We start from the raw sequence: 12,712 nt of genomic DNA on the forward strand, positions 1-12,712 counted from the left end.
ATAGACAAATGCCAGTGCCTCGGAAAACCGAGGAGGTGGGGAGCCTTCCAGATGAAGGGAGACAAGACTGGCACGGGGTGATGTGCTGGATTGGATGCTGGACCAGGGGCAGAAAGGTGGGTCATCAGGCACAGTGTGTGTGGACACCGTGGGTCAGGTTACGTATTTGGGACATGGAACTGCTCAGGCTAGTGAGGGCATGTCCCTGTTTTAGGAAATGGGGATTCTACAACTCAACCCTGAATGCTTCAGGAGGAAAAGTGGGGGTTACGGTATAGTTAGGGTTAGTTATTATAGGCTGTTAGAGAATAGCATTCAGAATTTTAAACATAGGTTACATGTGTACATGTGCAAAGAAAAACATCAATATATTTCCACTGGCTGGTGGAAAGATACACAACTTTGTTTAACTTTTCATTTTTTTATACTGTTTTCCAAACTCTGTATATTGAACATGTATGAATTTTGTTCATAGAATAAGAAACAACAAAAAAATTTTTTAAAGACCTAGGGGCACCTGGGGGGCTCAGTCAGTTGAGTGTCTGACTTCGGCTCAGGTCATGATCTCACAGCTTGTGAGTTTGAGCTCCAGGTCGGGCTCTGTGCTGACAACTCGGAGCCTGGATCCTGCTTCGGATTCTGTATCTCCCTCTCTCTCTGCCCCTCCCCCGCTCCCTCGCGCGCGTGTGCTCTCTCTCTCTCTGTCTCAGAAATGAGTAAACATTAAAAAAATAATGATGTAAATTTACAAATAAATAAATAAGTAACCCTAAACAGGTACTTGGGGACCTGGTGGGGCTGGTGCAGCTGGGTGGCCGCCAGCTGGTGGCGCTCTGCCCACCCTGCCTGGGTGTCCCTTGCAGATCGGCTTCACCACAGACCCGCGCATGGCCCGCTCCTCACCCTACCCCACTGACGTGGCCCGCGTCGTGAATGCCCCCATTTTCCACGTGAACGCGGACGACCCAGAGGCCGTCATGTACGTGTGCAAGGTGGCAGCCGAGTGGAGGAGCACATTCCACAAGGACGTGGTGGTGGACCTGGTGAGCCACCCCCGTCTGTGCCAGGGAGAGAAGGGCCAGGCTCCCTGGCGCAGGTTTGCCTTGCCGCCCCTCCCCAGAGCTCCTGAGGCTCCAGTCTGGGTGAGCCATGCCCGGGAAAGAAAGTAGCTGGGGTCTCATCCCAGGGTGTCCCCAGGTCGCTCTTGTTCCATCTCCTGTGACAGAGCAACTCTGGTGTGAAGGAGACATAGACCCTAATTCTAGAGGAGGTGCACTGAGGCATCACACAGGAGTTGGGGGCAGGCGCTGTGTGTCTCTGACGCTGGCATCTTGGGCTGTGTCCAGGTGTGCTACCGGCGCAATGGCCACAACGAGATGGACGAGCCCATGTTCACACAGCCGCTCATGTACAAGCAGATCCGCAAGCAGAAGCCAGTGCTGCAGAAGTATGCGGAGTTGCTCGTGTCCCAGGGCGTGGTCAACCAGCCTGAGTACGAGGTGAGTATGAGGTGCGGCCGGCCGGAGGCCCTAAGTGAGAGCGTGCGCAATATTTACAACTGTCACTTCTTGACTGTCCTGCGGCTGCAGGGAGCTCACAAAAGAGGTGGGTCCTGAGAGCCCGGGGGCGGGCGGGGGCAGGTAAAGGGCCTGTTGTGGATCTGGTCACTCCTGACAGGTTAAGAGAGGCCCGTGCTCATGCTCAGGGCACAGAGGCAGGAAGGGCTGGCCTTGGTGGCCATGTGGAGGTCAGGGCTGGCGATGGGGTGGCGCTGCGGGCCTCCCCTCTCCCAGTGGTGCTAGGAGTCCTATGAACTGGGCCAGTTTGCAAGGAAGCCAGCGGGGTGGGGGTGGGGGCTCCCCAGACTTGGAGAAGAAGGTGCTGGGCATAGAAAAGGACGGCAGCTCCTCGCTGGCCTCTGAGTGGTTGTGCACATGGGGACCCTGGAGCCTGTTGGCGCAGCGCCCCCAACAGCTGTGCTGTGCCCCGCTCTCCAGGAGGAGATCTCCAAGTACGACAAGATCTGCGAGGAGGCCTTCACCAGGTCCAAGGACGAGAAGATCCTGCACATCAAGCACTGGCTGGACTCCCCCTGGCCTGGTGAGCAGCGGGGACGTCACCATGCGCCCCTCACCCACCCCCACAGCGCCCCCAGGGCCCACAGTTTGGTTCTGGGACGGTGGTGGCTGTGCGTCAGCTGGGCCTCCCATCATAGGCTTCTTCACCCTGGACGGGCAGCCGAGGAGCATGACCTGCCCGCCCACGGGCCTGACAGAGGACATTCTGACGCACATCGGGAACGTGGCCAGTTCCGTGCCCGTGGAGAACTTCACCATTCATGGAGGTGAGGAAGCCTCTGCCCCCTGGGAGGCGAGTCAGGACCCCAGGGGCTGGGTCAGAGGAGACACCACAAGCTCTCATCACGAGGGGGTGTGACGGGCAGCTGGTGAGCGTCGTCTCTACAGGGCTGAGCCGCATCCTGAAGACACGCGGGGAGCTGGTGAAGAACAGGACCGTGGACTGGGCCCTGGCGGAGTACATGGCTTTTGGCTCCCTCCTGAAGGAGGGTATCCACATCCGACTGAGCGGCCAGGATGTGGAGCGAGGCACCTTTAGGTAACTGCGTGATCTCGTGGCCCCAGTGAAGTGCAGGGGACGGAAGGGGAGGGCCCTGGCATTTGTCCTGAGAAGAAAATCACTGCTGGGAAGCAGCCATGCAGTCCCGTTGTTGGCCCAGACACACCCCTTCCCTGCTCCGATGGGGGCACTTCGGCTGAGAACAGGTTACTGCCTGGGTCTCCTCGTCAGTCCAACGCCCTGCAACTCCCTCGTCTACCCTGTGCTGTTCCACCCCAGCCACCGCCACCACGTGCTCCATGACCAGAACGTGGACAAGAAGACCTGCATCCCCATGAACCACCTCTGGCCCAACCAGGCTCCCTACACCGTGTGCAACAGCTCGCTGTCTGAGTACGGGGTCCTGGGTGAGTGCCACGTCCCTCAGGCCCAGCCCTTGCTGCCCCTGCCCACCTGCCTGTAGGCTCAGGTCCACTCTCCTCCCTCCACCCTCCTCCTCCGCGCTCTGCAGGCTTCGAGCTGGGTTTTGCCATGGCCAGTCCCAACGCCCTGGTCCTCTGGGAGGCACAGTTTGGTGACTTCCACAACACGGCCCAGTGCATCATCGACCAGTTCATCTGCCCAGGACAGGCCAAGTGGGTGCGGCAGAACGGCATCGTGCTGCTGCTGCCCCACGGCATGGAGGGCATGGTGAGTCCCCGCCCAGGGTGCGGTCTGCTTCCCCCCGCCCCCCAGGGCAGGTGGTAGGTCCCACTCCACCTCTGGAGGGAAGCAGGGGTGCCAGTGCGGGTCACACCGGCTCAAACGCCCTGCCACCTCCCTGTCCCCGCCCTGCGCCTAGGAGGACTGTCCTCACTGCCGAGGCCCCACGGGAGGAGCCGTGTGGAGCCAGGCTGTGGGCCCTGTCCTGACACAGAAGCACCCCTCCATGCTCTGGGGGCAGGAAAGGGGTCGAAGTGCCAGCAGGTCGATGGAAGTTGGTGTTTTTCAGACCAGAAATGACCCAAGTCCGTTAAGGAAGAGACATTGCAAATACACCTTCTGCCTGTAACTTGTGTGTCTGGTTCCAGGGTCCAGAACATTCCTCTGCCCGGCCAGAGCGGTTCCTGCAGATGTGCAATGACGACCCAGACGTCCTACCAGTGAGTAGAGCACCCTCCCCCCACCCCCACCCCGGAGTGAGAGGCTCTGTCCTGCTGCTGTGGGTGCTGCCTCGGGGGCCTGCAAGGAGCAGCTGTGCACAGATGGGTTCAGGCAGATGCTGTAGAGGAAAGTTCTGGCAATTTCAGGACTGACGGAGGGAGGGAGGGAGGGAACAGGACACAGAACCTCAACGAGAGCGTGTGGCTGCTGCCAGAGCTCCTGGTGGGGTCCCCTCGTGCGCGCACCCTGCCAGGGCAGCCATGGTGCCTGAGGCAGGGCTGGGGCCTCTCCCTCATGCTGCAGAACCTGGAGGAGGCCAACTTCGACATAAACCAGCTGTACGACTGCAACTGGATCGTCGTCAACTGCTCCACGCCCGGCAACTTCTTCCATGTGCTGCGGCGGCAGATCCTCCTGCCCTTCCGGAAGCCGGTCAGTCAGGGAGTCCCTGCCCAGAGGCTGGGCCTCAGGAGTCCAGGGCCCCTGCCCAGCAGGGGGATGGACCTGTGGGTAGGGGATAGTGGGTGCTACACCAGGCAGGGTCCCAGTGAGCGGGCTCCTGGGCGGGGCGTTAAAGGGGAAGTGGGTGTGAAGGACCCACAGTCCACAGAGCCTGGCTGTGGGTGGGGACCCCGAGGAGGGGCTGGGGGCCCAGGGCCAGGGTGCCGGCACTCAGCGCAGCTGGGAGAGTGGATGCGGGGCTCCTGGCCACACAGTGGGCCTCCCTCTGGACCCCATGGGGCCTGACCCATCACGGGCCTGTGCTCCTCCATTCCAGCTCATCATCTTCACCCCCAAGTCCCTGCTGCGGCATCCCGAGGCCAGAACCAGCTTCGACGAGATGCTCTCAGGTGGGTGTGCCGGGGGTAGGGTGGTGACGGTCTCCTGCGGTCGTTGCACACACACCAGTGAACACGACGGCCCAGAAGCCAGAGTTTGCGCTTGGGTGTTGTGCCCCTGCCCCCGTCTGCAGCCTTCGCCTGGGCGCCCCAGGCCTCCTTCAGAGGTGGCAGAGCAAGTCAGCTAAGATCTCCCCCACCTGAGGAGGGGGGCCTGCCGTGAGACCCACAGAGACCCCAGGCCCCTGGGCCGGGCAGCTGCCTTCATCTTCAGTCGGGGTGAAGCCTCCCCAGTCTGTTTGAACCCCCCCAGACCCAGGGGCTACCACCCTGCTGCTGTGCCTGGGTCACCCGGTAGGGGCCCTGCACCCGGGTGCAGCCGTGCAGCTCATGTCCTCCTGTGTCTGGCCATTTGTGCTCCCGTCCTGCCCCGCAGGCGTCACAGAGCAGGTGCCGGGACCGTTTCCGCCCTGTGGCTGTTGACCTACCCTGTCTGGGCGGTCCGCTCGAGTGGACTGTTCATCCTTTGGTGCACATGGTGTTGCTCCCACGTTCGAGCAGTTGAGAGTGACACTTCCATGGACGTGGGTGTACAGATGCCTCTTCTGGAGTCTGCTTTCCACTCACTCGGGCGCATCCCTGAGGCGGGGACCCACGTAATTCTGTTCGTGGGATTTTGAGGAACTGTTGTCCACGGCGACCACGCCATCTCACGTTCAGCCCGCCAGAGCTCGTCTCTACACTTGTGTGACAGTGATGCTGAGCCCCCTCACGCACGTCTGCTGGCTATCTGGGCGTCCGCTTTGGACAAGCATCTGTGCGTGGTTTCACCTGAGTTTGAGTTAGGCTGTTTGCCTTGTTGAATTGTGGTTCTTGGTGTGTGGAGGTTACTAATCCAGCATCAGGTACGTCACTACGGAATAGCAATAAGCCTGACCCCCCCAGGACATGCGTCTTCGTTCACTTGTGTCTTCAGTGCTTTTCAGCAGCACCTTACAGTTTTTATCCCAAGTCCTCACCGTCTCCGGTTATCCCGTCGATGCTGGTGCACATGGGCTTTCTGGTTCGTGTTTGGATTAGTCGTTGTTAGTCTGCAGAAATGCAACTGAGCACTGAGTATGGACGTTTTTATCCTGCAACTTTGCTGGGTTGGTTTATTCTAATCTCTAGGGTTTTGGCCATCTACACACCGATTGTTTTACCTTTTCCTTTCCCAGTTCAGAGGCCTCTCATTTTCCTTTCTCCCCTCACTGGTCTGGCTGAGACTTCCAGCATGAGGTTGGGCAGGAGTGGTGGCCGTGGGCGTCCCTGTCTTCTTCCTGATCTTAGAGGAAGAGCTCTGTCACCCCCAAGTCTGGTGCTCGTGGTGGGCTTTTTGTATCTGGCCTATATTCCACAGGCAAAGTTCCTGTAGCACGATTGTGCATGTGTCATGTGTGTATCACTAAGTGAGACCCTTTTCTGGATGCCCCTTCCAGAGGGCAGTCTGGTTCTCCTGGCCGGGCCAGCGCTGGAAAGCTGAGTATGTGTTCCAGCTATGCGGAAGGTTCGGTGTTTGTACCTCGTGGGGAATCTGAGCCGAATGAGCAGAGTTCGTTGCCCTCCTGTTGGGAGGAAGGAACCGGCGTTGCTTGCTGTCTGGGGCTGGCCTTGCCTACTATGCACTGCACACGATGTGCTTCTCAAGGCGCTCTGGGTCCGGAGGGATTCCAGGGCCCCCTCCCCCAGGCTGGTGCTCGTTCAGAGCTGGTGTTCAGAGCTGGTGTTCTCGCGTGGCTGCCCCGGGGGCCCGGCTCCTGCACGAGCAGCAGCAGCGGGCCCTGGGTGCCCTCAGCCAGGTCCTGAGAGGACCCCCGGCTGTGGGGATTCTCTTGTAGGAACCCACTTCCAGCGGGTGATCCCAGAAGACGGCCTGGCGGCTCAGAACCCAGCGAACGTCCGGAGACTTCTCTTCTGCACCGGCAAGGTGTACTATGACCTCACCCGCGAGCGGAAGGCCCGGGGCATGGCCGAACAGGTGGCCATCACCAGGATTGAACAGGTCGGGGCAGATGGCACTGCGGTGGGGGCCAGCATCCCTCCTTGCCCGAGGCCCCATCCCCTCTGACGGGAACCCCTCATTCCGCAGTTGTCCCCGTTCCCCTTCGACCTGCTGCTGCAGGAGGTGCGCAAGTACCCCAATGCTGAGCTGGCCTGGTGCCAGGAGGAGCACAAGAACCAGGGCTACTACGACTACGTGAAGCCGCGGCTGCGCACCACCATCAGCCGTGCCAAGCCAGTGTGGTGAGCAGGGGCTGGGGGCGGCCCTGGGAACTGGCTGCCTTGGGGGCAATAGCGGCAGGGCCTGGGAGCTGGCTCAGCGGGGGCTGAGGCTCTGGGCTCACTGTGCCCCCACGGTACCCCCCCTCCCCCCCGCAGGTACGCTGGCCGGGATCCAGCCGCTGCTCCGGCCACTGGCAACAAGAAGACCCACCTGACAGAGCTGCAGCGCCTCCTGGACACGGCCTTCGACCTGGACACCTTCAAGAACTTCTCGTAGACGCTGCCCAGGCCGCCTGAGCCGCCACCCTCCACGCCACGGCCGCCCCTCGCTTCTCCACTAAAGAATAGTGCCTCAGCGCTGTCCACACCTCTGCTGCCCACCGCACCGCACACCCTGTCCCGCTTAACGTTAGGCTGCTATACCCCCAGTGCTTGGCCACCCCCCAGGCCAGATGCCCCCAGGCACCGCGACTTCTGTCCGGCTGAGCATCCCGCGTGGAGAGGGGCCCTTGCGGGTGTCCCAGGAGGGTCTGCCGTGCCCCGGCCCTCTCGCACTGCAGGCCCAGCCTCACATCACCCACCCCAACCCCCAGAGCGGCGGGAGAGGGCAGGCTCCACTGGGGCCCCCACTGCGTGGTGAACCGAGGCGCTGGGTGGGGCTGTGGGCGGGAGGTGGCCTGCATCTGGCCTGGCACAGAGAGGGCGGGTCCGCTCTCTGCGGCATCCACTTCTGGCCCTCGAGAGGGGCCTGGGCCACTCGTGGGGCCCGTGCACACTGCACCCACCTGGGGCCAGGCCACACCCAGGCCACAGGATGTGGGGCTCAGGGCCAGGCCATGGCGTGGCCACTGCCTGCCCCACGCACACACACCCGCCCCCTCAGCCCACCCTCATGTCCCGCTTCTCCCGACGCCAATGCTGTGGAGACGGAAGCGGTCTTGTCTGGGCCGTGCCGTAGCCGGTCAGGGGGTACAGGAGGGCCAGGGCCAGGGGCGGCTCCCCTCACCCATCACAGGGACAAATCTGATTTATTTATTTTGGTTAAAAAAACAAAAACAAAAACAACTTTGCATTGCATTTGGCTTGACCCATAAACGAAGTTACCCTCAGGCCGTCTGTGTGTGGTTCTGTTACCCACCCACCCCTCCCACCCCCATCCTGCCACGGAAGCAGCCTCTCACTGCATGGCCCTGTGTCACAGGTACAGATTGTGCCCGGTGGTCCCTCCTTAGACCCCGGGCTGGTCGGCCTGCTCCCCGACGAGTTTGTGCCCCTGGACAACCTCTGCAGGGGAACCAGCCACACGTGCAGAACCCCCGGGGCCTGGTGTCCCCTCTTGACAAGAGCCCCACCATCTTGGGCTCACAGCACACCATCCTCTGCCTCCTGGGGGGTCAGCAGGTTCCAGCACTGAGCGAGCTCAGGGAAAGGCCTGAGTGTGGACACGGGCTAATGGCCACCCCATCTTCTAGGACACACTTGGGTCCCTTGTTCTTGAAGCCTCTTGGAATCTCTTCGTGTTGTCCCGTGTGCTCCTTGTGGCTTGGCCGTGGGTCCTCCAGCCCTGGTGTGACTGGCCACACACAGGCGGAGCTGGATGTGGGGTCAGGACAACAGGACCAGCAGGGCGCTGCATCTGATGGAGTCGGCAGGGTGGATCAGGGTTAAAGGAGGCAAAAAATGAGAGGCAGGAGCCCCTTCCCTTCCCTGGGGTCCCCTCTCCACTTGCTGCAGCCTGGGAGGCCTGCGGTGAAGGAATGTCGCCTCTCGATGCCACCACCTTGTGGTTGGCGTATAAAGCGAGAGCCGCTGGGGGGCGCTTTGACAAGGCGCTGCTTAGACCTCGCTGGGCAGCTGTCTGCTCACCCTTCAGTCGCCCCTACCTCTGCGCGAAAGAAGAGCATCCTGCCTGCTCCGACAGGGCTTTGGGGAGGGCGAGTGTGAGCATGCATCTGCTGAGGGGTGTTTCTGGACAGAGAGGCCCTTCGGACACCCGCACCAGCTTGAAACCTTGCTGTGCTGGGGGGGGGGGGGGGGGCTGCAGCCCCAGGACAGGTGACCTGGGCAAGGAGGAGGTTGGGGGGGGGGGGGTGGCCCAGGTGCGGCTAACGCCTGACCCATCTTAGGCAGGTATGGGGTGAGGTGCCCACCCAACTTCTCCAGTGGAAATAGAGGGAATTGGAATCAATGTGGAACCTATTTCTGCCCTAAATTAGGTGGGGCAGTGAGCTCCGCCCTCCCCCACCCCCCACCGTCAGCTAGTATTCAGTTGGGCCCAGACCCAGCAGAACGATAGAAAATGGTCTGGGGCCACACTGCCCACACCCCCACCTCAAGCTCCCACTGTCCCTTCAGAGCCCATGTCACATAACCCCCCATCTCCCAGCCCTGACGACTTCACCTCAGGGTCCTTTTCCTTTTCTTTTCTTTCTTTTAATGTTTATTTACTTTTGAGAAAGCAAGAGACAGTGTGAGCGGGAAAGGAGAACGAGAGGGAGACACAGAATCGGAAGCAGGCTCCAGGCTCCGAGCTGTCAGCACAGAGCCTCACGCGGGGCTCAAACCCACAAATCACGAGATCATGACCTGAGCTGAAGTTGGACGCTCAACTGACTGAGCCCCCCAGGCGCCCCATCAGGGCCCTTTTCTTAATTGAGAGGTAATTGATACATGCTGTTATAGTCCAGGTGTACAACGTGGTTCCATGTTACTAGCATCTGTACCATACATACTTACAATTAGTTTTTCTTACGACGAGAACTTTTCAAACTTACTCCCTTAGAAACTTTCAAATACACATTAACTACAACCACTGTGCTGCGCGCTGTACCCCAGAGCTCGCTCACAGTGTAAGGAAATGTGTCCCTTGTGACCCCCTGTGCCCAGGGCCCCCCTTTCACTGCCCCAGCCTGTTAGCCCCTGTGTGCCTGGGATAACCACCCGGCCTCAAGCCCTCCCTCTCCCCGTCCCCCCGTCTGCTGGGGTCAGATGGGCAGGCAGAGGCCCCGTCTCCCCAGCCCAGGGTCCCCCTGCCTTTGGTGGACCTTGGCTTGGACACACGGCCCCAGGGTGTTCCTGCCGTCTCCCTGGTCGGCTGTGGCCACCTGAGGGAGTCTCTAGGGCTGTGCTCTCCCCTCCGCGCTGGGACCTTCTTCACCTTGGGAACGAGGGGGTTCAGATTTCCTGCTGCCTCCTTGGCTCCAGATCATGATTAGCCTTAAGAACGGGGTTTGGCAGCCCCAAATAGGGACATTTATTTCTTCCTTTCCAATAGACATGGTTTTTATTCCCTTTTCTTGCCTTGTCACACAGGCCAGAGTCACGTCACCATGCTGGACGAGGGCCGTGACGGCAGATGGCTTGCTTTGCTTTCAGTCAGGGAGAAAGAGCTCAGTCTTTCAGCCTTAAGTATGATGTTAGCCGCAGGTGCTTTGTAGACTTCTTTATCTGGTTAGGAAGTTCCCCTCTGTTTTTATTTTTCTGGGAGTTTTTATCCTAAATGGTGTTGAATTCTGTCAAATGCTTTACCGACAGTGATGGTCACAATCATGTGATTTTCCTTCATTAGTCTGTCATGTTGGTTGGTTTTTGAACATTGAACTGTCCTTGTATCCCTGGATGAACCTCTGCTTGGTCACGATGTGTGATGTTTTTTATACATTGATAATATTTTGTTACGGACGCTCTTCCATGAGGATTCTATTCTCTATGCAGCTATCAATCTATAGTTTCTTTGAGTGTGTTCTGCGTTCTTTACCAGTCTTGCTAGGGATTGGTCAACATTATTGATCTTTTCAAGAAACCAGATTTTTGTTTCATTAATTTTCTCTACTTAGCTTTTCTGTTTCTGGTTCACTGATTTATAGTCTTTATTATTTATTCCTCTACTTGCTTTGGGTTTATCTTGCTCTTCTTTTTCTAGGTTCTTGGGTGAGAGTGTAGGTTATTAAATTGAGACTTTTCTTCATCTCTAATTAATGCATTTACTTCCATAGATTTCCCTGTCAGCACTGCTGTTAGCTGTGGCTCGCAAATTTTGATATGTTGTATTTTTTCATTTGCATTGAATTTGGTACATTGAAAAAGTTTTCCCTTGAGACTCCCTCTCTAAAACATGTGTTGCTTCCTGTTCTCTTTCTGTTATTGATTGTGTTGATTCCATTGTCCCTAGAGAAAGGCACTCTATATGACTTCAGTTGTGTCAAATTCACTGAGATTTGTTTTATGGCCCATGATATGGTCCATCTTGGTGTGTGTTCCATTGGCACTTGGAAAGAATGTGCATTGGGCAAAGTGTCTCGTCAATGTCTATTAGATCCTGTTGGTTGATGGTTGTTGACTCCTTCTACATCATGATGGATTTTCTCTCTAGTTTTCCATAGTTGTTGAGAGAGAGATGGTGAAATCTTCAAGTACAGCTGTGGTTTCTCATTTTCTTCTTTCGTTCTTAGTTTTTTGTTCACTTATTTTGTAGCTTTGTTGTTTGGTACATGGACATTTAGGATTGCTGTGTCTTCTCGGTAGATTGGCCCTTTTTTCATTATGACTCCATTAATTCTCTCTACTCTGAAGTCTACTTTATCTGATGATAATAGAGCCACCTCTGCTTTTCTTTGCTTAATATCTCCAGGTATATGCATATCTTTATCTTTTTCCATTCTTTTACTTTCAACCTGCCTATAAGTTATTTTTTAAGTGAGAGTCTGGTAGACAGCATGTAATATTTATCCATTCTTCCAATCTTTATCTTTTAATTGGTATATTCAGACCATTTACATTTAGTGTAATTGTTACTATGTCAGAGCTTAAGTATGCCATGTTATTTTTAATTTCTGTTTGTTCTTCCTGTTTTTAATTTCTATCCTTTTTTTCCTTGCCTTTCTGTGAACTACCATGTTTTTTATAATTCCATTTTTATTTATCTGTGGTGTTTTTGACCACTGGTATTTGTCTATGGTATAGCTTCTTAGTGGTTGCTGTAGGTATGACATAATGTGTACATTACTTGTCGCAGTCTATTGGAGTCATCACTTTAACAGTTCAAGTAAAGTGCAGAAAATGTATTTCCCGGGGTGCCTGGGTGGCTAGTCGGTTGAGCGTCCGACTTCAGCTCAGGTCATGATCTCACAGTTTGTGGGTTCAAGCCCCACGTCGAGCTCTGTGCTGACAGCTCAGAGCCTAGAGCCTGCTTTGGATTCTGTGTCTTCCTCTCTCTCTCTCTGTCCCTCCCCCACTTGTGCTCTCTCTCTCTCTCTCAAAAATAAATTAAAATGGTAAAAAAAATTTTTTTAGAAAATGTAGTTCCCTGTACATCCCTTTACCCTTTCCACTTAAAATATAATCGCCCTAAATATTTCCTTTGCGTACATTTAGAACCACATAGGCAGTGTTATAAGTTCTGCTTCAACCACCAAACACAATTTAGAAGACCCAGTTCTATTTTACTTAAAAACATGGTTTGCTCTCTGTGTTGTTTTTTTCCTTTCTGATGGTCAGACGTGCTTTCTTTTATCATTTCCCTTCTGTTTAGAGAACGTGTTTCAGCTATTCTTTTAGGGTAGGTCTGCCACTGATAAATCTCTTACTTTGCCTACATCTGAGAATGTATTGGCTGCCTCTTCATTCCTTGAGGATATTTTTGCTGCTTTTGCAGTTCTTTTCTTTTAGTGTTTGGAAATGTGTCACTTCCTTCTGGCTTCCCTGGTTTCCAATGAGAAATCCTGTCACATTAATTGTCCTGCTGCATGGAACAGTGTTTCTCAGTCTTTAGTTTTTAGAAGTTTGCTTATGACATGTCTCGGCATAGGTCTCTTTGGGTTTATCCACTCTAGGACTTGCTCACCTTCTTGAAGCTGTATGTGTTTGCCTTTAGTCATATTTGGAGTGTTTTC

The 12,712-nt window shown here is 55.9% G+C and overlaps 1 protein-coding gene across 2 annotated transcripts in view; it reads left to right on the forward strand.

Moving 5' to 3' along the window:
* Positions 1-7,930, forward strand: part of OGDH (oxoglutarate dehydrogenase) — a 66,427-nt gene extending 58,497 nt beyond the window's left edge. For both annotated transcript variants that reach the window (XM_047848789.1, XM_047848788.1), the window contains exons 11-23: positions 864-1,043; positions 1,347-1,499; positions 1,998-2,100; positions 2,216-2,344; positions 2,466-2,616; positions 2,857-2,984; positions 3,089-3,267; positions 3,648-3,719; positions 4,024-4,152; positions 4,499-4,571; positions 6,437-6,600; positions 6,688-6,842; positions 6,978-7,930. In XM_047848789.1, the coding sequence (XP_047704745.1) occupies positions 864-1,043; positions 1,347-1,499; positions 1,998-2,100; positions 2,216-2,344; positions 2,466-2,616; positions 2,857-2,984; positions 3,089-3,267; positions 3,648-3,719; positions 4,024-4,152; positions 4,499-4,571; positions 6,437-6,600; positions 6,688-6,842; positions 6,978-7,098 (1,737 nt within the window). In that variant the 3' untranslated portion in view covers positions 7,099-7,930. The remainder of the gene's footprint in view (positions 1-863; positions 1,044-1,346; positions 1,500-1,997; positions 2,101-2,215; positions 2,345-2,465; positions 2,617-2,856; positions 2,985-3,088; positions 3,268-3,647; positions 3,720-4,023; positions 4,153-4,498; positions 4,572-6,436; positions 6,601-6,687; positions 6,843-6,977) is intronic.
* Positions 7,931-12,712: the final 4,782 nt, after the last annotated feature.

Source organism: Prionailurus viverrinus, chromosome A2 (genome assembly GCF_022837055.1).
Source record: "Prionailurus viverrinus isolate Anna chromosome A2, UM_Priviv_1.0, whole genome shotgun sequence".
NCBI classification, from domain to species: Eukaryota; Metazoa; Chordata; class Mammalia; order Carnivora; family Felidae; genus Prionailurus; species Prionailurus viverrinus.